Raw genomic sequence first — 22,038 nt, 5'->3', positions numbered from 1 at the left:
CCAGCCCATGCCAAGTCTGCAGGTGTGGGATTGATCTGGCTTGGTCTCTTGGTCTTTGTAGCGGTTGTGCTAAAATTAAAGATAGGGCCTGATCCTGGTTTTCATGGCATGACATTGCTTTGGCTCTGTGAGAGGTTCTTTGTGGAGGATGGAGGTGCTGGACATGTGTGGAAATGGAAAAGATGGTTTGACTGCATATGCCCAGCATGCAGGGGAGTGCTGGAGTGTCTTACTGCTGTGTGCTTGGCTCCATGGACTGGGCTTTGGTCTGGAAAACTCAGTTTGGCAAATAATTTCCTTTTCTTTTGTGCTTGCACAGTTTTTGTAATTGTTTTGTCCTTTCTGTTTTCCATGCTTTCTATTAATAGCAGGATCAATTAATAGCTCCCACTGTCACATTCTACTGAGTTGGCAACTATGAAATAGAAATTTGGCCTTCAGAGAAGGGAAAAATTATACTCATCCAGCAGTTTTAATCAAGAAAAAAGGACAGAACTGTGATAAACCTTAGTACAGGACTTCTGTGGCACATACTCAACCATGGAAAAATAGGAAAAATACTGTTCCTTCTCTTCCCTGTCACAGAGCAAAACCACTGCCAGGAGAGCAACGAGAGACTTTGATGGCAACTGGTGACTCTCTCGCTTTAATATGTTTGAAAAAGCTGATTTCTGTGACCTATTACTCCCTTTTCAGCATTAGCACAATTAATCATGATACAACTTGCAAAAATGCATTAAAATCAGTTGGCAGCTTTTTAAAACCTGAGCATTGCTGTTCCCACCTCACAGACACTGCTCAGCACAGCCTTGGCTCAGCACCAAAGTCACCTTTGGGGGTTCCTTTGGAAAAGCAAACCCATCAATAAAGCTCTCACCTGCTCGTGGTTTTTATCTCTGAGCTTCCACCCACAAAACAAAAGTGATGCTTTCCTGTAGTAGATTACAGGATAGAAAATTCTTTTGGCAGTGAAGGATACTGAGAAGCCTTTCATTCATCACAGTGTCTTGATGGTGACTTCAGTTGAAGAAAACCTTTCCTTTAGAAGAAATACCTTGGGAAAACTCCTGACAGTTCTACTTCTAGGAAGTAGAGCCATTGCTGAATTTCTGAGTACTTCAGGTGTGATTTTGCCCTGTGCAGGGCTGGGAGTTGAACTGGATGATCCTTGTGAGTCTCTTTTAAATCAAGATATTTTTTGATTTTAACTCCTTGCTGATGATTTGCTGGGATGTATCCCACTCTACTCTGAACCAGTCATGCCTATGAAGCATTTGCTAAGTATTTCTTACATATGGAGTAAATGATAATGGAATTGCTGCCACCACCCATTGCTGCAATGCTAATTAACTGAAAAATCCACCCAGAAGAAAGTTAAGTGTTCATTTCCAGTACCTGGTATGTAGCTTTAGTGTAATTTAAAATACGGTGGACTATTAATTTGTCTTCTCAAAATGTTTGTTTTCCCCAAAGCTAGTCATGGGTCATTTGCCTCCAGTAACTGATACCAACACTGGAAATATTTGTCCAGTTGATGACAAACTGAAGTGTTTGACAAATTATCAACTCTGGTTAACCTGGGGCCAGTTTACACCTCAGGAGAAAATTCAAATACACACCTCATCTAGTTTTTCTTCACAAGAATTTTCTTCATTGGGGTGTTTTCACTTGTTACAGCTATCAGTAAATAGTGGGGCTTAGGTACTTTTGCCTGCTGCATGGATGTCCAAATACTGCTTTTCTCAAGACCTCTGGATTTTCCTTGTGTCCCCACTTATTTTCTCCTTGAAGTCAATAGAAGTTTTGGGTGTGTAGAAAAAGAAAAGGAATTGCATCAGACTGCAAATAAATGACCATTTTCTGAGCATTCATTTAGCTGGCAGCTTGGGACATGCTGTGTTGGGAGCAGGGATAACTGAGTGGAGCTGGGTTTTGCAGAGCCCAGGGAAGAGCTGAGAGCTTCGCAGGCAGCGCTTTGTGCTTGGGCCATCCGTACTTGGCTTTGTCCTTGAATTCATATGTGACATGGAGCCAGTTGAATTCCTCATCCTTCCCGTTTTTTAAAGAAAAATGGTGGTCCTTTACACATTAGCATTTTAAATTCCTTTGCTAAGAAATGCAAGAGAAGCCCAAAGTCATATGGTCAGTGGGGACTGTGTATGTTTAACTGTGTTCTTCATGAGTATTAATTAAGTACAAGTAAAATCCTGTTGTTTTTTCCCAACAGAGGGAATTCTGTAGGAAGGAAGAGACTTCCCCATAAATCACTTTAAGATAGGTGTTAAGACAAAACCGTGTTTATTACTTTGCAAGAGTTTCAACTCTTTCATCTCCATTTTTTATCCATCCTTTGTCTCTTACTGGATTTTTACACTCAGTCCATGCCCTGTAAGGTTCTTCAATTTGCTCTTTTGCTGTATTCCTTCCCTTATCTTCCCTGAGCTCTTTGTTCCCTCACACAAACTGCACCTGAGAATGTTCAAGTCGAACTTTTGAACCCATGATGTCAGGTTGGTTTGGAATTAAGCAAAACCAGTTTGCCTATCCCTCACTGCAAAAGGGTTAATCCTCTAAACTATTGAGAGACAAGGGCAGGCAATTGTGAAAGGAGCCCCTGTTTTATAAGCATTTGTATTGCCAGTTCTTGAATGCCCATAATAAGCAGGTTGTGCTGTGATTAATGACTGTGTTTTACATGCTGACGATGGATGATGTGTCTCATTGGAGAAGCCATTTATTTTTATTCAGGCTTCTCACCCCAGCAGCACTGAAAATGAGATGTTAACATCCTGGTGGGAGTATGTTTCATTCTCAGCAATTTAATGAAAGGTGACCCACAGAGAGGAGAAAATAATTTCAATTTGCCTTTCCTTTGCCTCCTTTTAATGTGTGAGAAGACAACTCATAAAATTATTTTTTTCATATGGGGTTTTTCTTTTTCTTTCATGATTCTTACTTTGTTCCCTCCGAATTGGAAACAAGTAGGAATGTGTTGTCATTCTGAAACTTTATGCATTCGAAGGGGCAAGCTATTCAAGTGCCTTAAACTTTGTTTTCTTAAATTTATTTTTAGTAGAGGACTAAAATAATTTGAAATATTTTGTTATTTGAGCCAATTTTTGTATCAGATTATAAGTTTCTGATTTTGCTGCAGTTTCGATTGCACTTTTCCCTCTACTTTGTCATTTTGTATGTGTAAAGGATGTGATGGTAGAGTGTGGTGGTTGGAATACACAGAGTGGACACAGAACTCACCTTTTTATTAACCAACTATATATTTATATCCATATGGATTCAGCATTGCATCCATCTAATGTCAAGTCTTTAACTTCTGTAGAATGGCTTTAAGTAAGAAGGAAAAAGACTTTTAAAAGTACTTTTTAATTAATTGGAGAAAATCTGTTTCAAGGCAGTGAAATGGGATGCAGGGTCCAAGCAAATCTTTCAGGAGCTCTACATAAAATGAAAGCCCTTGGATCTCCTTCCCATCAGATCTCCTGGGATGGAAACAGGGACAGCTGTAGGCAACGCATCAATACTTCAATAGAGAGGAAAAATGGGATTAAAAAAAAATTAAAATTGAAACAGTTTTTCATATGAGGTTCACCAAATGTGAATTAAAGGCTCTTTTGAGTCTCAGAATTTAAAAGCTCCCTCAGAACTATCACACCATTGCTGAGCAGAGCATACCAATTCCCATGATGGGTCAGCAGTGTTGGGTGTTTTCATCAGAGAGCAGTAAATGTCAATAATTGCCTAAATTCTCTGGACAGCTTAATAACATTCCAGGTGGGATACAGCCCCTATTTCAGAGCTTAATGAAAACACTGTCAGTGTAAAGATTTTGTCTGTCTGCATGTGGAAATGCCAACTCTAATATGTGTTTCATCCCAGCACAGCCAAATCAGAGTCTGGTAGTGGTGAGATTTGGGAGATACATAAAATATTCCCTGCAGAATTATTTAGATCGGCATCATGTTAAAATTGGCAGGGATGGCTGATCCCAGGCAGAATGTCTTTCTTGGGTAAAAAGAACTTTTTTAAAATTGAGCTTAAAAAAGCTATTTTTGTTGGGAAAGCCACACGCTGTATCTGTGCCTCTTATTGGAGGAGTTCCCCTGGAAACATTACTGCTTGCACAAGAACAGGACACATGCATTGCTTCAAAATTAACATACATATTAATGGCACATTAAAGAATTTCATAATCGTGTGACACAAAAGAGAGTTCTTGACACAGCACTCATGCAATGCATTAATGCAAAATGTCTGCAGCAAGCTGGGAGATAGCAACACCTCTGCCTCCTCTCATGGCTGCTGTTGAGTCCTTTCCAGGCCATATCACTGGTGTGGTTGGTGTTATTGCCCTCATTTTGCATGTGGGGAAAACAGAAGTCCAGTGGGATTCAGGGAGTTGGCTGAGACTGACCATTAAGGCAATGCCAGGAAGGGAGATATTGTGGCTGACGTCCTCTTTCCCCAAAATCTACATCCAAGTGAACAGAACTTTGTTTGTTTGGTTCTTTTATGGGACAGAGTAAAGTTGGTGGGAATGTGACAATACCCCATTAGCCTGGAGCTGCTTCTTATGCTAGTGGGAATTATACACCCACCTACACATGAAGGGAAGAAAGGGCTGTGTTGTTTTTTGCCTATTTTGTAACTGGCATTGGAATGAGATTATGAATCCCCAACATCCCTGTGGAACTCAGCAGCGCCACGTTTCCCGGTGACAGGGGCTGTAGGAAACTCGGAGGAGAATCCATGAATGATGGCGGGTGATAACCAAAGGTTTGATTTCAAATCTTAGATTGAGGGAGGGTTTTCCATTTGGATCCCTAAATTTCCCACCTCAATCCCTAAATCAGAACATTTCCAGGGGCATGTTTGTAGTTCTGGATTGAAGCTGTTTGCAACAGTTATCCTTCTAACATTTCTGCACATAAGGGCATTTGTTCACAATTAAGGCTGAATTTGAGCACTGTAGAAACCTAATTCCATCCATTATGATTAATTAGGGCATTATCTCCACCTGACGTCTAATCTAAATTTGTCTGGAGATGTGAAAACAGTGTTTCTTCCTATCAGAACAGAAAAAATCACACAGATGAATGTTGGACATGAGTGAGGGCTTGCATTTGGAGATCATCAGATCATGGAATTCCAGAATGGTTTGAGTTGGAATCTCATCTAGTTCCAGCCATGGGCAGGGACACCTTCCACTATCCCACCTTGCTTCCAACCCCATCCAGCCCAGCTTTGGCCACTTCCAGGGATGGGGCAGCCTCAGCTGCTCTGAGCAGGTGGAGGTCACAACAGCTGGAGCTCACCAGCTGGAATCTCTGGCACATCCTTCTGTCAGGGCTGTGGTATGGATGCCAGGAAAACCTTATCATCGCTTTTCTGGCACATACCTGCTTTCATCCCTCCAAAGCACTTGGCAACTCTGAGGCTGACATTTTTCTCATGCAACTGCTTATTCTGTATGTGTCCATTTGGGGACTGCCCATCCTTGAGACATTTTCAGCTTATTTTTTGAGATTAGATGAATTTCTGTAAGAGGGAAACTTGATTTTTGTTTCAGCTGAAAAACCCCAATATGCCACTGACATTGGAATGAGCACAATGGGTCTTGGCTCCCATCAATCAGCTTGCTGGGAGACTGGGGTATTACTGGTGGGAGCATCCACCTCCTCATGTCCATATGGACACTCATGTCTGCAGGCAGAGGTGGAGATGGAACCATGACTGATGGTTTTTGCAACATCTTCAGCTCATGACTGACTTTATGTAATACAGAGAGTCCTGAAGTCAAGGAAGCTGCTTCAGGAATGAAGTTGCCAGGACTTTTATGATTGATTTTTATGCTGTAGAATCGTTGGCAGTGAAAAGTTTCTGTAACCTGGAAATCCAGCTGTGTATTTCCCCCCATCCAAAACGTGAAAGCTTAGTTGTCCTAAACTCATTCTCTTTCAGTTAAGATTGGATCTGTAAGGTGACATGGGTGTGCTGTTACTTGATGTGAAGAGGATAAAAATAGCCATGCCCTGTGCTTATGGAAGCTGTGACATAGTCAGCTTACTCAAACAAAAAGATCTGGTTTGGAGGAAATCCTCTTCCAGGGTGCTCTAGATTCTGTTAGCAGGGTTTCAGCTTCCTGGAATAATGCTGGGATGTCCATTATCCTCAGCTTTGTTCCCTGTGCATGTCTCTCCTCCTTACCCCAGCCACCAGAGATGGGTTAAGACCATTGATCTAATTGTCAACCACAAAGGACAGGCAGGCTGTGAACAAAACTTGCCTGTGTATCATTTGCATCCTTCTAAATTGCATTGTTTGTGCAGCTGTTCAGCCAAATTAGCCACAGAGTTTATTTTTGTCCATAGAGGAAACAGAGATGGGTTTTCTCTGTATTAGGGCAGATGCAAAATTAAAGAATCATGTATGCAGCTCAGACAGACCAAGCTCTCTCCTAAATGTGTCCTGATGGGGGCAAAAGAATCATATATCCAGCTCAGAGAGACCAAGCACTCTCCTAAATGTGTCCTGATGAGGGCAAAATTATTAATAAAGCAACCCTTGAGATTATAAGCCACAACTATGAGGGAAAAGCTTTGCCAAGATGTGACAGATCCATTTCAGGTTAACACTGGCACTTGTTGAAGTCCCCCTTTCATTTCAGCGGGTAGGAAAAGAGCTGGATGTGTGTGTATTTTAAACACTGATCCACTATTCTAAGAAGGAAAAAGTGTTTTCCAAAGGGTCCATCAGGCAAAATTTACACAGTCTGGTGTTGAGAAACAATTGCACTCTCTTTCTTTCCATGTGTCACTCTCAGCAGTGTGTTTTAGAGCCTTGGGACAGGAAGAGGTAGTGATATTTATGGCCAGCTTTCTGCTGGATCTCACACAAGGGTGGGCTTGAGAAACCTGAAGAGTGCTTTTGTGTGCACAGCCTGTCAGCTGACCAAGGCTGGTGTTTGCTTATGGATGCTGTGATAATAATTACAGAGCAGGAAGGGGGGGACTGATTGATTTATGTGTCCATGGCATTGTGTGTTTGATCTTGGCTAGAAACTGTGAAATCCTCAGAGAAGGCAGAATCATTTTTCGGATGTGTGAGGATGTAAGAATGGCCATAATGTGTTGGCTCAAGGGCCATATAGACTCAAAACTTGGGCAGTGGCCAGGGAGGGATGCTTGGGGAGCAGAACAAAGCACAGGACAGGACTTATCCTTTTATCAAACTCCACCCTCTCAGCTAGGATGAGCTGTTTCACCATCAAAGTCCAAATCTTATTCCTTGACCAGTGACACCACCTGGACAGAGGAATTGATTTGGCCTCTCCCAGTGTCCCATGATGTCTGGTCATGTCTGTCATTGGTAAATTGTTGCAACTTAAGCTGAGACACCCTGAGAGTTCTGGTGCTGTGTTCCCCCTCCATCCCCAATAGTCAAGACCAGAAACTTCCTGTAAATCCACCCTTTAGAGCTGTTCCATTCTCTCATCCTTTGGCTGCTTCACATGTGAAGTCTGGGTCAGTGGATGATGAGTTCTAGTGCTGAGCCTTCTCCACAGTGATGGAGAGAACTCTTGACTGAAGTATTTAACATGACTCAGTTCAAAAGAAAAGAGTTTCAAGCTGAAGTTGGCTTAGTGGACTCAAAGTGTCCCTTGGTGCAGATTTGGGCAGGGAGCTGGCAGATTGTATCCCGGAATTTCCCTGCACTGTCTGACTGTTGTTGTTTATGGAGATGTGCTGGGATTGATGTAGCCCAGACTTAGAACTCCCTCTGAGTCCAAGCAGTAAGAGTCTGGAATGGAGGTTCACTTCCAAGCCTGCCTTCCCTTGGGAGCTGTTTGAAGTCACAATGGCCTTGGGCCCACGTATCCAATAAATATTAAGGCAGATCTGCTTGTGTTCAGAGCACCTCCTTTCCCACTGAGAAGGATTTAAAGGACTCATCAGCTAAAGATGGGGAATCCCAGACAGAGACCCTTTTGTGTAGCCTTAGAGCACCTCTCTGAGCCATGCTCAGGTTGGCTGGAGGGGGCAGGTTTGAGTCAAGGGGGTCCCCATCCAAAAGGCAGGTTGTCATTTGAGTATGTGAAACAGAAAAATTCAAAGTACAGACGTGGTGTGTGTTCTGATTCGTTCTCCGCTAATGAAGCCACAGTGCCATTACTTTTGCCACAAAGGATTTCTTGAGTGCTGGCCAAATAGATTCTTTAAATGCTTCTTTAAAACAAAATAAATCTTCCTTATATATAAATTTTCCTCCTCACTGAGGATCTGACAAGGTCCTGGCACACTCCTCTGCTTGACTGACAGCCTGGAAGAAAGGCTGCTCTGTGCAGGGACAGCAGCCTTTAGCACCAGGTGCTGCTGGCTTGTGTCTTTCCAGCATTTGGGAATAAACTCAGTGGCTGAGCATTGTTATCCCAGGATATCCCAGTGATTGCCCCAGGACAGCACAGCCAGGTCTTTCCACTCTAGCTTCAAAAGGTGCATTACCATCTCCTCCCCCCCAATGGCCCTGAACAAAGCCAGTTTGTCAGAATGGTGATCGCCAGCCCTGCCAGAGGATCCCTGGTGCCATCCTTCAGGGACCTGGCATCCCTGGAGACACTGCTGCTCTAGGTTAGTTTTGGATTGTGTTTTTAAGATGGATAATTGTCCCACATCCAGCCCTGTCCAAGGCAAGGTGCCTGTGGCAGCAGGGAGTGAGACAAGTCTTGTTCAGGGGGGCTCTCAGGCTTCTCAGCTGTCCAAGGCCAATTATGTAGTGTGTGCAGGGCCTTAAACACACAAAAAAGTATGATATGAATATCAAACGTCATTAATAAGTAAGGATTAGTTATTTTTCTGTTGGTTTTTGTGGAGGCCAGCAGCATGCAAGCCTTGCATCATTCAAATTTACTAATTGCTGTTATTATTGAGAAGAAATACAGCAATGTGTTGATAAATTGCTAATGGAGACAGACTTAAAACAGAAAATCTGGATCCTACAGAGTTGAGAAAATTTCCCCTGTGGCTTTGAAATTGGACTGAACTCAGCCACAGCTCCAAGTGTCCCAGACCACAGGGAGCAGAAGGTGGAGTTGTGTCCAGCTCCAGTCATCCCTGGGAAGTTGTACTAGGATTTGCAGAGTGGGAGATGCTTTGGGAGGAGCATCTTTTAAGTCAACCTCCACCAACATCAGTGATTTTGTTTGCAACAGATTTAGCTAAAAACCTGATCCCCCCAAAAAGAGTGATTGAAGGGAAAAGGGACTGTTCTCTTAGGGTAGGTTAAACACGACTCCTGGTTGAGCCCACCTGAAAATCTGAGGTAAAATATTGACATTTGATTAGATGCCAATTTTTTCTCCCATTCTCACTTGGCTCATACAGAGGTGTAGACTCCTGAAGAACTGGCTTTCAGTAAGAATGCCTAAAAAAACGATCATTTTCCCTGTGCTAAAATTAGTTGCAATAACTTCCTTTGTTTTGTTTTGTCGTCTGTTTTCTTTCTGTGAGCACATGAGTGTGAAATCCTGGCTCCACTGAAGCTGATGGGTATTTTGCCATGGATATCAGTTAGGTCTGGATTTTTCCACAATGAAGAGAAGCCATTTGCTACATTTTTTGCTGTGTTGCTGAGTTGTATTTAATGTTTGCAAGACTCATGGTCCTTGTCAGATTAGTAGGGTTCATTGAAGTAGCAAAAGAATGTAGTGTTAATGTACCTGCAGTCTTTGGTTGAGGGAGCAGTTAAACTTTACTCCAAGGAACCTCACTGGTGCTATTTTAGAGTGTCAGCAGTGTCTGTTCGTGTTCCAGTTCTGCACTTAAGATTTCTGGGTTGATTGCTCTGCCTTCCAGTAGCTTCCATGACACAATTCCTATGGAAATTTTGTCTCTCTGCATTTTGGCTGAGTCTTAAGACTATTTTTGGAAGCTCTTAAAATGTCCCAGAAGTGCCCTTCACCTCTGCTCTTGTGCAGAGACTTTAGGTCTAGCTTAGCTACCACCATTTTCCACACATATCCAAAGAAAGAGAGCAAGTAGAAAAAGAAACCAAACCGCAGACAATTCTCCTCTCCCCAAACAAGGCTAAGTCTGTCACTCAGCTTTGAGGTGCTGGAGAGGAAGAATGGCAACAAAGAGCATTTTCAAACACTCCCAGTTCCAGGATTCCCATTTAATATGTAATAGTCACAGAAAAATCTGCTTACAGAGCTGAGCTATGGCACTTGCAAAGGCTCAGAGGATTATCTGCAGATTTTCCAGCTCTTCCAATACTAAGAGAGGTATAGGAAATCTAAAAGAGTATCTGAGGGTTGTCTTTCCTAAAGACTGAAAAGGATGAGAAGAGAATCAGTGCCTGAACTAGTTGATAAAAAGGGATTCTGACAAATTACTTGTCTGCACTTTTCTGGCTAAGCTTTGTTTGCGAGGGATGCTAAAAACATCTAATTCCATACCTAGGTACCACCTCTAGGCTCAATTGCCTTGCTCAGGGGAGGCTTAGGGAGGCTTTGTTGCCATGCCTGGACTTCAGCTCTGAAGGACTGTGTGTGCCAGTGTGTTCCAAGGGCTGCTCCATGCAAATACATGGACTCACAGCTGGGAAGTGCCAAGCTGTCAGCGCTGTGATCGCTGCCTCATTAGCCCACCTCTGCCCAGGCTATAATTGGCTCAGGAGCAGCCATCCCCGGGCATGGCTCTGCTGCTTCCCATTCCGGAGATAGCGGAGGGATCTGTTCCCACCATGCTGCATTGCAGAAACATCACCCATGTCATTTTTTAAACTTGGGATTGAAGTGTTCATGAGTGTGCTTAGTGGGGCCAGGCACCTTGGAAATGGCTAGATCAAGGAAGTCTGAGAGACCTGGCAATTGCCCTCAACCCTCTCCTAAGCACTTGTTCCTGAGAGAATGTGAATTTTTCTGGTATATGCACAGCCTTTTGCTGTTCTTTCCTTTCCTCTTGCCTTTATGTCTGTATCAGGGTGCTTGGTGGAGCACAGTGTTGGTCTTGGGAAGAACCCTTCTAATAGTTAATAAGAATCTCCCATGTCTGGGGAACTTCTCAGTGCCTAAGCCTGGTATAGAGGGAGCAGAGAAGGTTTAAATTTGATGTCATCAAAAATAGATTAAATAAGGTCTCACCTGACTGCAAGAATTGCTTTCCTGCCCTCAGTGGTGCTCCTAAGGGACAAGTTAGGTGCTGCAGATCCATGTGCTGCCTGAGGAAGCTCAGCAGAGGAACAGAGCCCTTGTACAAGGGTCAGGTTTTCTCTCTGGTCAACTTTTGGCAGGTCTGGCAGCCATAAGGCAAAGTCCCACTCTAACTGAGGGGATGCCATGTGTCCTGCAGCACACACTGGGTACCTGGCTGCTGTCTTTAAGCACTTGGCTCCTGGGCCTCATTGAGTTCCTGGATTGTACCAGGTCCCTCATGCTCTGGATGAGGTGGTGAAGTCTAGCTGAGATCCATGGAATTGGTATTGTTGGAAAATCTTTGCTTTTTGGGATCTGTGGTGGAAAAAGTCTATGTAATGGCCTCCCCACTAAAGAAACTGTGTGCGGTTCAACTAATTCTCAACGTTTCCATGCTTCTTTTGTTTTCCTTACTTCACTCAGGGATCACTTATTCCTGTCTGGAGACTGCCTGCTCCTTCAGCAAAATGAACTCAACTCCTTGGTTCTCTTTGTTTTGACACTCAGGAGATGAGAGATTTATAGACCTTCCTAAGTCATAAATTCATTTTCTTTTATTATTTACCTTTTGCTGCAGCCCATTCTGAGTGAGATTCATTCAGCCTCTGAGCAGGGCTGACTTGCCAAGAGGAACTGATCCATAAATCTTTCCTTCCTTTTTCTTTCTTGCTTTCCAAAACAACATTTGGAAACTAAGTTTGCCTGGGAGGAAAACTGTTCTTCCATTGCCGGCAGTCAAACCGTGCAACTAATTAGTGCTTTCTGTTCTCTCTTCCTTCTATTCCGTGTCTGTTGGGGTTGAAATTAAGCCAGGGACAAGGGGAGGTGGGGGTAAATAAGGGGAAAATACTTGTTTCAAGTATTTATTTTTAATTACAACTTCTGCAAGGTGATCTGTCCAGTGGTGGTGTATCCACTGTGTCTTAGGTAGAGGTCAGAAGTTTAAAATAAGTTTATTAGAAACGTTCCAGAAGGTGAGAGGAGATGGTTTCAGATTGGTTTTCTTGATGTAACATCTTCTTCTTGTTGCTGCTGCAAAGAAAAACAAATGACAAAGAAAAAATTTTGGATACATCAAACCATGATAGTTTTTTTGCAGAAATATCTGACATATAATTAGGAAACAGGAGTCCAGGGTTATCCTGTGTGTGGCTTGAGTATGCCAGTTTATGCCAAGGTGATGTGGGCAGTGCTTACTACAGATCTGTTATTCACTGTACAGTGTCTGCCAACGCAGATTTAAATAGCAAAGCAAAATGTTGTCAGATCATAGAAAATGCTCTGCAGATCCAATGTCTTTTTTATTTTTAGCCCTTGGTTAGTTTTAGCAGGAGTGGCCAGATGTTTGCTTTGTGGGGTGCACAGAAATAAGAGCATTCTTACTGCTTGAAACTGAGATTATTCAAATCCTTAAAAAAGAACTACAGGAAAAAAATCTGTTGTTTAGGCAGTGCTCCTTCAGTAGTGCATAGTATGAAGTATGGGATTATACTTATTTTTCCCAAATATTTGAGAAGTATTCAGCAGCAGAGTGAGCCCAAGAATACCTGCTTTGGGGTGATTAAGATTATTCTAGTAGATAAAACTGGGACTTTTCTATAGAAAACCACATAGTCAGAGACCATTGTCCCTGTGAAGAGCAGTGAGACCTCCTGAATCCTAAACCACTGGTGGTTTCGCCACTGGAGTGTGGGGCCTCTTGACAGTTTTAGATGGAAATATTAAAATGCTTTAGGTGTTTTTCTAGAGTAGCAAATTCCTCATTTTCTGGTTTATATGGGCATCTTTTGCATTTTCATGTACAAAAGAGCAGTAGGTCAGAAAAAGTGCTCACGCAACAGTGCAGGTGAGAACGTGTTCAGTGGAACCATTGTGAAAGGCAGGTATGGAAAGAAAGAGCTCTTCACTCCCATTCATCCCAGTTTGGGAGACAGAGCGTGTCACAACAGTGCTGAGCAGACAAGAGCTGCCTGCCAGCATTTAATTTGTTGAAGATTAGGAAATTATTCCATTCTTACAATACCATGTCAGTCTAGAAGTACCTTTGAACTCCGGGGGATGAGGAGTTTAGATCTCGCCTCAGATTTCGTGGCGTTTGGAAGGCAAGGCTTTATCAGGGTGAGAACTGTACAGATGGTTTAAGGGGAGTCATGTTAGCAGTGTACCTAGAGACTATGGACTGGCTCACCTTCAGCTGCTTTGAACTTTGGGATAACTAGATCCAGAGCAGGACACTGAACTTGGGCTTCATTCTCTGGGAACTGAAAGCTTCCTTGTGCAATGTAGAGGTCAGTTATTTCTGGTTTGCTCTACGTGCAAGAGGCTGCTAAAGCATTGCCCCCTTTCTGACCTGTAGCTTTCTCCCAAAAAATATCTGCAGCCTTGACACTCATGTCTTTTCTAGATGCCATCTTTATTTCTTACTCTGTGCCACATCCATCCTGTGTCCTCACCAGGCTGAGGGCAAAAAACTGAGCAGTCTTGTGAAAGCTGGGCTGATCATGATGCTTTCATTATTTACAGTGGTTTCTAAAAGCCCTGTCACAACTGTTGGTGTCAAACCATAAGCAAAGGTTACTCTTGCAAGCACAAATGATAAACAAATACACAACACTTAGTGTCAACAGCCTCACAAATCTGTTCAGCACCTGGAACTCGAATCAGCCAGGCGGTTGTAAACCACGACTTGCGCAGAAGCAGCACTGTGGTTTCAGAAGGGCCGTAAATACATTTGTGACCTGCCGTGGGCTCCAAAAATAAGCATGTGCTGAGCTTTTCTAAGTGTTTGACCAGGGCACAGCTGCTGGCTGCTGAGAATTTTAGAAAATGTATCTCCCCATTCAGGTGCTCAGCACTTGAAAACCCAGACCCAAACAACTCCGGTGTCATCTGCTTCTCTAATAACCACTCTTTTACCCTGCAAAAATAGCCAAGGCCTTGCTGGTCATCTTGAAAAGCAGTTCTTGTAATCCAAATCTTACCTGACTATTAGAAAAATAACCTGAAGAGACTTTTCTCTGTTTGATGAAGGCAGATCTTATGTTCTGGGACGATTGTAACCGCCCTCCCCTCCCTTCAAGCACTCCACGTGCTGCTACCATGCCATACAGAAAAGAAAATATCCCTGGCTGCTCTGATATCAAATGACTTTGCTGACCTCCTTTGAAGAGAGTTTCTTGTAAAAATCCTTTCATCCAGAGGTGTCAGTCACTTGGAGCCTTTCAGGGGTTTCTGAGCTCAGATGATTTATTATTAATGAGTAATTTTGTGCTTTATGGAGAGCCCTGCTGGAAATGTATGGAAGTACAAAAGTATTGATTAATCAGTGATCTGGTGCCCAAAGTTACCCATGAGTGAGAACAGGAATGGGCTGTGGGATAAGGTTTGGAGCATGAACCTACAGAGGAGCAGGACCTCTGTGATGGGCAGGATTGAACCAGGACTCCAGAGCAGTGGATAGGGGGATGTAATAAGACTGGACCCACTCCTTTCTGGAGTAAGCTTAAGCTTAAGTCTCCTTATCCAGAACAGGGTAGAACTGGGATCCAAGAAGTCTGTTGGAGCCTGAGTGACCAAGCGCAGTTGTGTCCTGGGGCTGAGTCCCAGGACTGCTGCAAATGAAGACATCAACACACGATGTCCTCATGAATCCTATGGCACACCCAGGAACACCTCTCATGGTGGAGGTGGCCTCAATGTTCCTTCATAGGACTTTAGAAATTGAGAAACCCTTCAAGGAGGCAAGAGGGGATGATTTTGGGGCAAATTTGGCTGAAAGAGAAGAAATCGTCTGTTCTATGGGTGGGCCAGCAAGTTTTTTGTTGTCCCACAGTGTCAGAAATGAACAGTGGTGGGTTGACAAGAAGGACATAGGCTATGGGAGCAGCATCTGCTTTGTCTTCTGTTTAGCTGAGTGGTGTCAGAGGGGGCATAAATACCAGCATAGATTTTGTGAGTAAAGCAAAGGACAGAGGTGTAAAGCAAAGGACAGCACACTCTGTCCTAATTTATGATCTTTGAACAGCCACTGAAGTTGTAAATCAAGGCAAAATTTCCACCAGGTTACTCAGTGGTGCTGTAGATCAGCACAGTCTTCAGCTAGAAAAAATACCCAGAAAAAAAAGGTAGATAAGGCTTGACACAAGCTAAAGATTGGCTTGGCAAACCTGATCTCATCTCTCAAATGCTTCCTTGGTGGTTTAAGTGGAAAGCTTTACATTTAATGGAAATACTTTGATTTTTAGTGTTGCGGAGGTGTGGAGGAGAAAGCAAGACTGAAGCCCTAGTCTGCCTAAACCCCAGTCTGTAGTCACAGCTATTTAGAGTTTTGACAATAGTTTCCCCAGCTTGCTTTTTAAGTGGCTGGATTTTGCACAACTTGCTGTGATTGAGGAGAGAAGCAACGATCAACAGTCTATGATGTTCTTTGATGTACCCAGCTCACCTAGGACCTGGTTCCTGTGATCACAAGCCTACAGCTGGGGAGAGGGCTGAGGAATACAGGTCATCAGCAGGCCAGGCTGGGAACTCCTTTCTTCCACAGTGTGGAGTTACTCACCCCAACACACTCATTGAGGTCTTGAGATCATTATTTTCATTAGTGGTGATTCATGTGAAGGGTTTCACAATCAGCCTGCTGGTGTAATATGTTCCTTTCCACAGTCCCATTTATCTAAAGATCTCCAAATACTTTGTGTACATTAAATTTTAATCCATATTTTACCATCAGTGATGTAGGTAAGGAGGATTGTTTCCATCTTGCAAATGAGGTAAAACGAGGTACGGAGCAAGAAAGTGAGTTGCCCAAGACTCTGCAGGTTGTATATCTGACACTGAGTTTACGTTTCCCGTATGTAGCTCAATTTCCCTGCCCAAACTTTAAAGGAACATTCAATTTCCTGGGGCTAAGGCTGAGCAGGAATTTGCTATAGTTGTAAATCAGAAGGCCTGATGTGGATCAGAACTTCCTCTAGTGTTTGGGAATGTTTGGATTTGTCATCCCAGAACAGCCCTGATCTCAAAAGATTGGAGCAGAACTGGTTTGTTTTTAGGGCTGGTATCAACTGGGTGGTGTAAGATGCAGCGTTCACTCAGTGAAGAACTCTTGGGGTCTATTCATCCTCGTCTTCCTGCATGGTCAGCGGGATCAGTGTGGGCAATGGAGGGCAAGGGTGGTTCTGATGCAGTTGCCCATTAGGGGATGGAATGAGCTGTGAACCAGACTCTGTTGTCTATTACCTGCAAGGGCAGGGGGACTATCTCAAGTGAACCCTGTCCTAGTTTCCCCAGGGAAACAAAGTTGGGAACAGATTGGGGATATATTTCATCCTTTGCTTGGAGTTCACTCTCTTGCAGTAATCAGACAGATGATTTCAGTGGTTATAATATCTCCTAAAAAAGGAGTGGAAAGGCAGTCCTTCCTTTCCCTGTCCTAGGGTTAGGATTAGAATTAGGGTTAGGGTTAGGGTTCCCCAGCCCAAGAAAAGCTGTGCAATTTGGGAGAAGGAACAGGTCCAAAGAGGTGAATATTCTTGCTTGTCCTTTAATAAGTAAATGGCAGAGCCAGGAAAGCCCTTCCTGTCTCCCTCCTCTCCCCTGCACTCACATTGCTCAAACACAACAGCACTGATCTGTCCTTCATCTGCCTGTGCTTCCTCCCTGCCAGGCTCCCCTTCTCTCCGGGCCTACCCCCTCCTCTCCGTCATCACCCGGCAGCCGCCCGCGCTGCCCGCGCTGCTCCCGGCCGCCGGCAGCTCCCGCCTGCTGCCAGCCCAGCCCTGCGGGGCCGCCGTGGGCACGGAGGTTTCCCCCAGTGAGGCCCAGGGCAGCAGCGAGTCGGAGGCAGAGCAGCCCCCACCCCGCTCGAAGAAGCCGCGCCGAAGTCGGACCATCTTCACCGAGATCCAGCTCATGGGCCTGGAGAAGAAATTCCAGAAGCAAAAGTACCTCTCCACCCCCGACAGGTAGGTTGGTTGCTCAAACCAGGAGTAGGGATGAGCGAAAGGGATGCTCCAGCCCTGCTCAGTTGTTCCACAGTGAACATTCCCTGGCTGGGGGTGCTGCCTCTTGCTCCACCAAGTTGCCTCTGCCGTTGGCTGCGGCCATGGCAGGTAACCTGATTCAAATTCAAGGCTACTTTTCCTGGGATCAAAGGTGACACAAATAGATCATATCAGTGGAAATGTCAGATGATACACATGGTTGGGAGCAGTTCTCCAGGCTCAGAGATCTCCTCAGAGAAGAAGGATCTCTGCCTTTCCAACTCCTGCTGCACACTTGAAAAATGATGGAGCCTGTCTCCCCCTGGGATCTGCTGGCTCATGGCTGTGTGTTCATGGTATCTTCAGCTGCTCCTGAGCTGGCTTTTATCCAGCACCGTGGGCAGCAATTCAGTGGGAAGGTGGTGGCCTGTTCATAAGGTTGGAAAGCAGAGCCTGGAGTTGAAAGGTGCCTTGCAAAGGCACAGGCAAGTTCTTAGGCACTGCTTGGTACCACATGGGCAAACCAAACTAAGAGAGATTTTAGCTTTTTTAAGGGCTTTGAATCCTACTCTGGAAATTTAAATTATGGAAAAATGACCCATCAAATTCCTAGGAAGTTTGTAAACCTGGAGAAGGTTTGAAAGGTATCAGGCCCTGCACTCCACAGAGGGCAGTGTCCCAATATTTAAATTGATTCTGAAGATGGCATTTTCTGCTCCTACTGCCTGTCACCAAATTGCTGCAGGTGAAAATTCCTGGTTGTAGCCAACCTGCCTCATGGAGTTTCAGAGTTCCTGCTATGCCTGCAATGACTCCTCACAGCTTCACATCACCAGATGGTTTGCTGAGGCTCTCAAGGCTGGTAATTAATAATCTCATATGACTGTTCCTTGGCTTCATTGAGGACGATGAGCAATTCCTGCCCATGTACCACTTCCTCTGTGTTTGTTTCCTTGGGTTTCCAGGCAGTGCTGGTTGCACTGAGGTATGTGGCAAGAGATGGCAGCTGGTTGCAAGTAAACCAGGTGTTACCAGACATGATCACTAAGGCACAAAGGGTTGTCTAAGCCAAGCTTCTCTCTGTCAACAGCATGGCTGAAAACCTGGCAAAGCAGTGAATTGTGACCTGTGTTCACTTCTGCAGCTTTTGTCCTGGATAGAAGATTGTAGCCCTGGGAGGGCACCTGAAACCCCTGGTTTATCATCAGGGTAATGACTCTGACATGTTCTACTCTTAACAGTAATGGTGTCTTAGATCAATGGCTTCCGATGTGATGTAGTGGCAGAACAAGCCTGCAGGTCCAGAGTGAATCCGGAGTGGGAGAGAAGCATGAATCCTTGAGTGTGAGGTGGAGCACAGAGAGCTAGGGTGGGGTATGTGGGTGTTTACAAATGTAAATCTGGTTGCCCAAGGAGCCCAGGTGTAACAAAGCTTTCATTATGAAAAACTTGGCCTTCACAAATGTGTTTGCCCATCCAAAGGCAAGGAGATATTTGCCAAAAAGTCACAGAATGCAGAATACTGTGGAATGTGGCTCTGAGTTGGATCTGTCCCACCTGCAGGACTTGCATGACTCTGAGGTGCACTTTCCTGGCGTGGCTGAGGATTTCCAGCTCCATCCCTTGTGCAGCTCCATTACAAAACCACCAGATGCATGGTGCTATCACCTGTGGGGAAGGATCAGGAGCTACTCTGAGCCACATTTGCTTCATATCCTGGGCTTTAATATAGAAATAATGAATGGGTTCACATGAACTTGCATGGGTTGGAGATTTGTGAAGGATGAATCAGGATTATGGGCTGTCTGCCACATATACCCTGCAGCTAAACATACAAAAAATAAATTCACTTAGAAGCTTAAATTGCCTCAATAACAGAATGTATATTAAATTGATAGATTTAGATGTACTACTATTCCATGAGAAATGGGCAAGTACCATGATCCCCATTCTGAAGGTAGTGAAGGAGAAATATGATACAAAGAGTAGCTGATGCTGTGTGTCTGTTCCCACCTGTTTGCTTCAGACACCAGGGACCTGTTTTTCAGGGATGTGATGTACCAGTAGCTCCTAATTAATGGACAAACATAGAGCATCAGCAGCTGGAGTGCAACAGGTTCATGTCTCAAAGAGGGCAGACAAACCCTGCCATGTCTAGAAAAGAGAGCTTGCCAACACCTGCATCTTCCATAGCAGCATCCATCTTTGCATCCTAAATTCACGGGTTTTACCACTTCTGTGTGACCATTCTTGAGACAACTGATCAGAGAGAAACTGCTGAATGCTCTAACAGTGTTGCACTGCCTAGACCTGGCACCTGAGCTCCTCTTGGCTTAAGTAAACTCATTTTGTTGTCTGGTTTGTCTCCCAGGCTCGACTTAGCCCAATCCTTGGGGCTGACTCAGCTCCAGGTGAAGACGTGGTACCAGAACCGTAGGATGAAGTGGAAGAAAATGGTGAGTGGGTGCTTGTCATTTCTCCATGGCTCTTAAATGGCTCCTTGCAAATAACAGATTTGGAAGCTGAACATAGTAGAGTGACTTGTGTCTATTTATACCAAATTTTGTTTTATTCCTGATCATTTCTCACAGAGATGGTCTCTTTTTTTAAAGTGTTCATACTGCAAGTACATGTGGTGGGCTAGAGGGGGCTAAAGGCAGTAGGAGGAGGACAAAGCAAAGAGGTGAAAGAAATGAGAATAGAAGTGAGGGAAAAACCAAAATATCTCCTTCTGCATTTTTCTGCATTCCTGTGATCTCAGTGCTTCTGAGATTGGTTTTGTGCATAGAAAAAAAAGACTCTGTTGCTCTATGGAAACAGAGCAGTTTTGAGAGCTGATACTAATTTTTACTTCTCATATCTTTGTTTCACCTTTCACTTTTTCTCATCTTCATGGTCCTTTTCCAGTTAAAATGCTTTTTTATGAAGGTCAGCCACTCAATAAATGCTGGTGGGAGCATGATGCTGTGATATTCTCTAGTGGAGGTGTCTATGTTTTCTGATTTGGGAGACGAGATGCAGTCTAGGCTGTTCCATTGGATGCATATGGCACCTGCAGAAGTTACTGTCACTTCTAACAAATTTGGCATTACCTTGGATATAGATCCTTGGCTGGAGTGTCTTGTTGCTGCAGGAATGGTGTGTAGAGAGAGGGACTTAGACATAGGAACAGGATGTCTGAGACCAGCAGAGTTCAGAATCCTGACAGTTCATCTTTTTGCTCCAGGTGTTGAAGGGTGGACAGGAAGCTCCAACGAAGCCCAAAGGCCGTCCAAAGAAAAACTCCATTCCCACCTCGGAGGAGATTGAAGCAGAGGAGAAAATGAATAGCCAGGCTCAGAGTCAGCTGCAGGAGGGATCCCAAGCCTCCGAGGAGCCAAAACTAACAGAGGAAAACCCAGAAGTCCTGTTGGAGACAGAGAAGTCTCCAGAACATATACCAGAGCCTTCCTCAGAGGAGACTACACCATTAAGTTAAAAGGGAGAGAAAGGAGGGGAAAAGAAGAGAATAAAAAAAATCAAAGAGAAAAATCAAAACCAAATATATATATGTATATATATATTTAAATATGTATGTAGTGGTGTGAGTGTACATATATATATAAATATATATATATATATATATATGTATGTAGACCTTGTGCATAAGTCTGAAGATTGGTCACGGTGTGCCTTTGGGAATCAGCCATCATGGGCCAGGTGGAACGAAGACATCCCGTGGGAATGGTGCCAGCCTGTTCCTCTGGCAAGGGCCTGAGCTTTCCTGCAGGGAGGGCTGAGCCAGGACATTTCCAGGGAAAACCACACCAAGACAACTCCTTGAGAAGCCTGGGGCTCTCCCAGGCAGTGGGAGGCAGGTGTGTGGCCATGTTGGAGGGTCAGTGTGTTCCCTTGGCTTTATCCTTGTCTTGTGTGGTGCCAATGGACAAAGAGCTTGGCCTGGGCTCAGATCAGGGATAGCCAAGGAATGGGAGCTCTGACAGCACCATTTCCTTGTGTAACCAGCACTTAATTCTGTTAGGGATGGGCCTGACTTAAACAATTTTAGGAAACGGTTCAGACCCCCAGGTTTGCTTTGGCCCAGTTAAGATCAAAGCTTCCAAAGGGAGATCCATACCTGGGTCAGCTCCAATTGCCTCTCCTTGGGTGGTTTGGGTGCTGTGTCTGTGAATTTGCAGTGATGTGGGATAAAACTTGGAATGAAATGAGCATTTGGATATAAGTCTCCTCCAAAAGCTTTTGGGTGCTTGGATCTGGGACTTTTGCTTTAGGCCCACTTCTAATTTTTAGAGGGATTTTTTAAATGAACTGTTAAATGTTTTCAGGGTTTGGGGAAAATGGTGGATTTCCAAAGTTGCTGCAGGAAGCTGGCATTTGTTTAAGATATGTGCCAGGAAAAGATGTGCATCATGTTTCATAGAGTCTTGTTAAGAGTGCATTTTGCCCAAAGGCTGCAAGAGATGTATTAAGATAACTTTTATTTTTTAATTAAAAATAAAATACATAAATTAAACAGTTGCTGCTGTTGTTTCTCTTCCAGAGATTCTTATTTCAGAGTATCAGGCAGAGGCTTTTCTGGAATAGGTTTTTCTGTTCCAACAAAATCTGGAGGAAATAGAAATCATCAGATTTTCCTTAACATCACTCTACAACGTGCTCCGTGTAAACTATTTGTAGCACTTGCTGAGGGAGGTGAGGGTGTTGTAAATGCCACCTTGTCACTGGGTGAATGTGTCAGAACAAGGGCACTATTTTCTGTCACCTCCTCCAGTTTTGGACACATATTTAGTGGCTCTTTGTGGCTCTGTGAAGATGATTTCTGAATATCCCTTTTTTGGGATGGCAAGGATT

At 44.0% G+C, this 22,038-nt stretch overlaps 1 protein-coding gene across 1 annotated transcript in view; it reads left to right on the top strand.

The window, feature by feature from the left end:
- Positions 1–21,694, top strand: part of BARX2 (BARX homeobox 2) — a 33,082-nt gene extending 11,388 nt beyond the window's left edge. The window contains exons 2-4 of the mRNA XM_066564423.1: positions 16,872–17,169; positions 19,559–19,643; positions 20,414–21,694. Coding sequence (XP_066420520.1) covers positions 16,872–17,169; positions 19,559–19,643; positions 20,414–20,665 — 635 coding nt within the window. The 3' untranslated portion in view covers positions 20,666–21,694. The remainder of the gene's footprint in view (positions 1–16,871; positions 17,170–19,558; positions 19,644–20,413) is intronic.
- The last annotated feature ends 344 nt before the right edge of the window (positions 21,695–22,038 follow it).

Source organism: Molothrus aeneus, chromosome 22, assembly GCF_037042795.1.
Source record: "Molothrus aeneus isolate 106 chromosome 22, BPBGC_Maene_1.0, whole genome shotgun sequence".
Classification (NCBI taxonomy): Eukaryota; Metazoa; Chordata; class Aves; order Passeriformes; family Icteridae; genus Molothrus; species Molothrus aeneus.
This window is presented reverse-complemented; position numbering and strand designations above follow the sequence as displayed.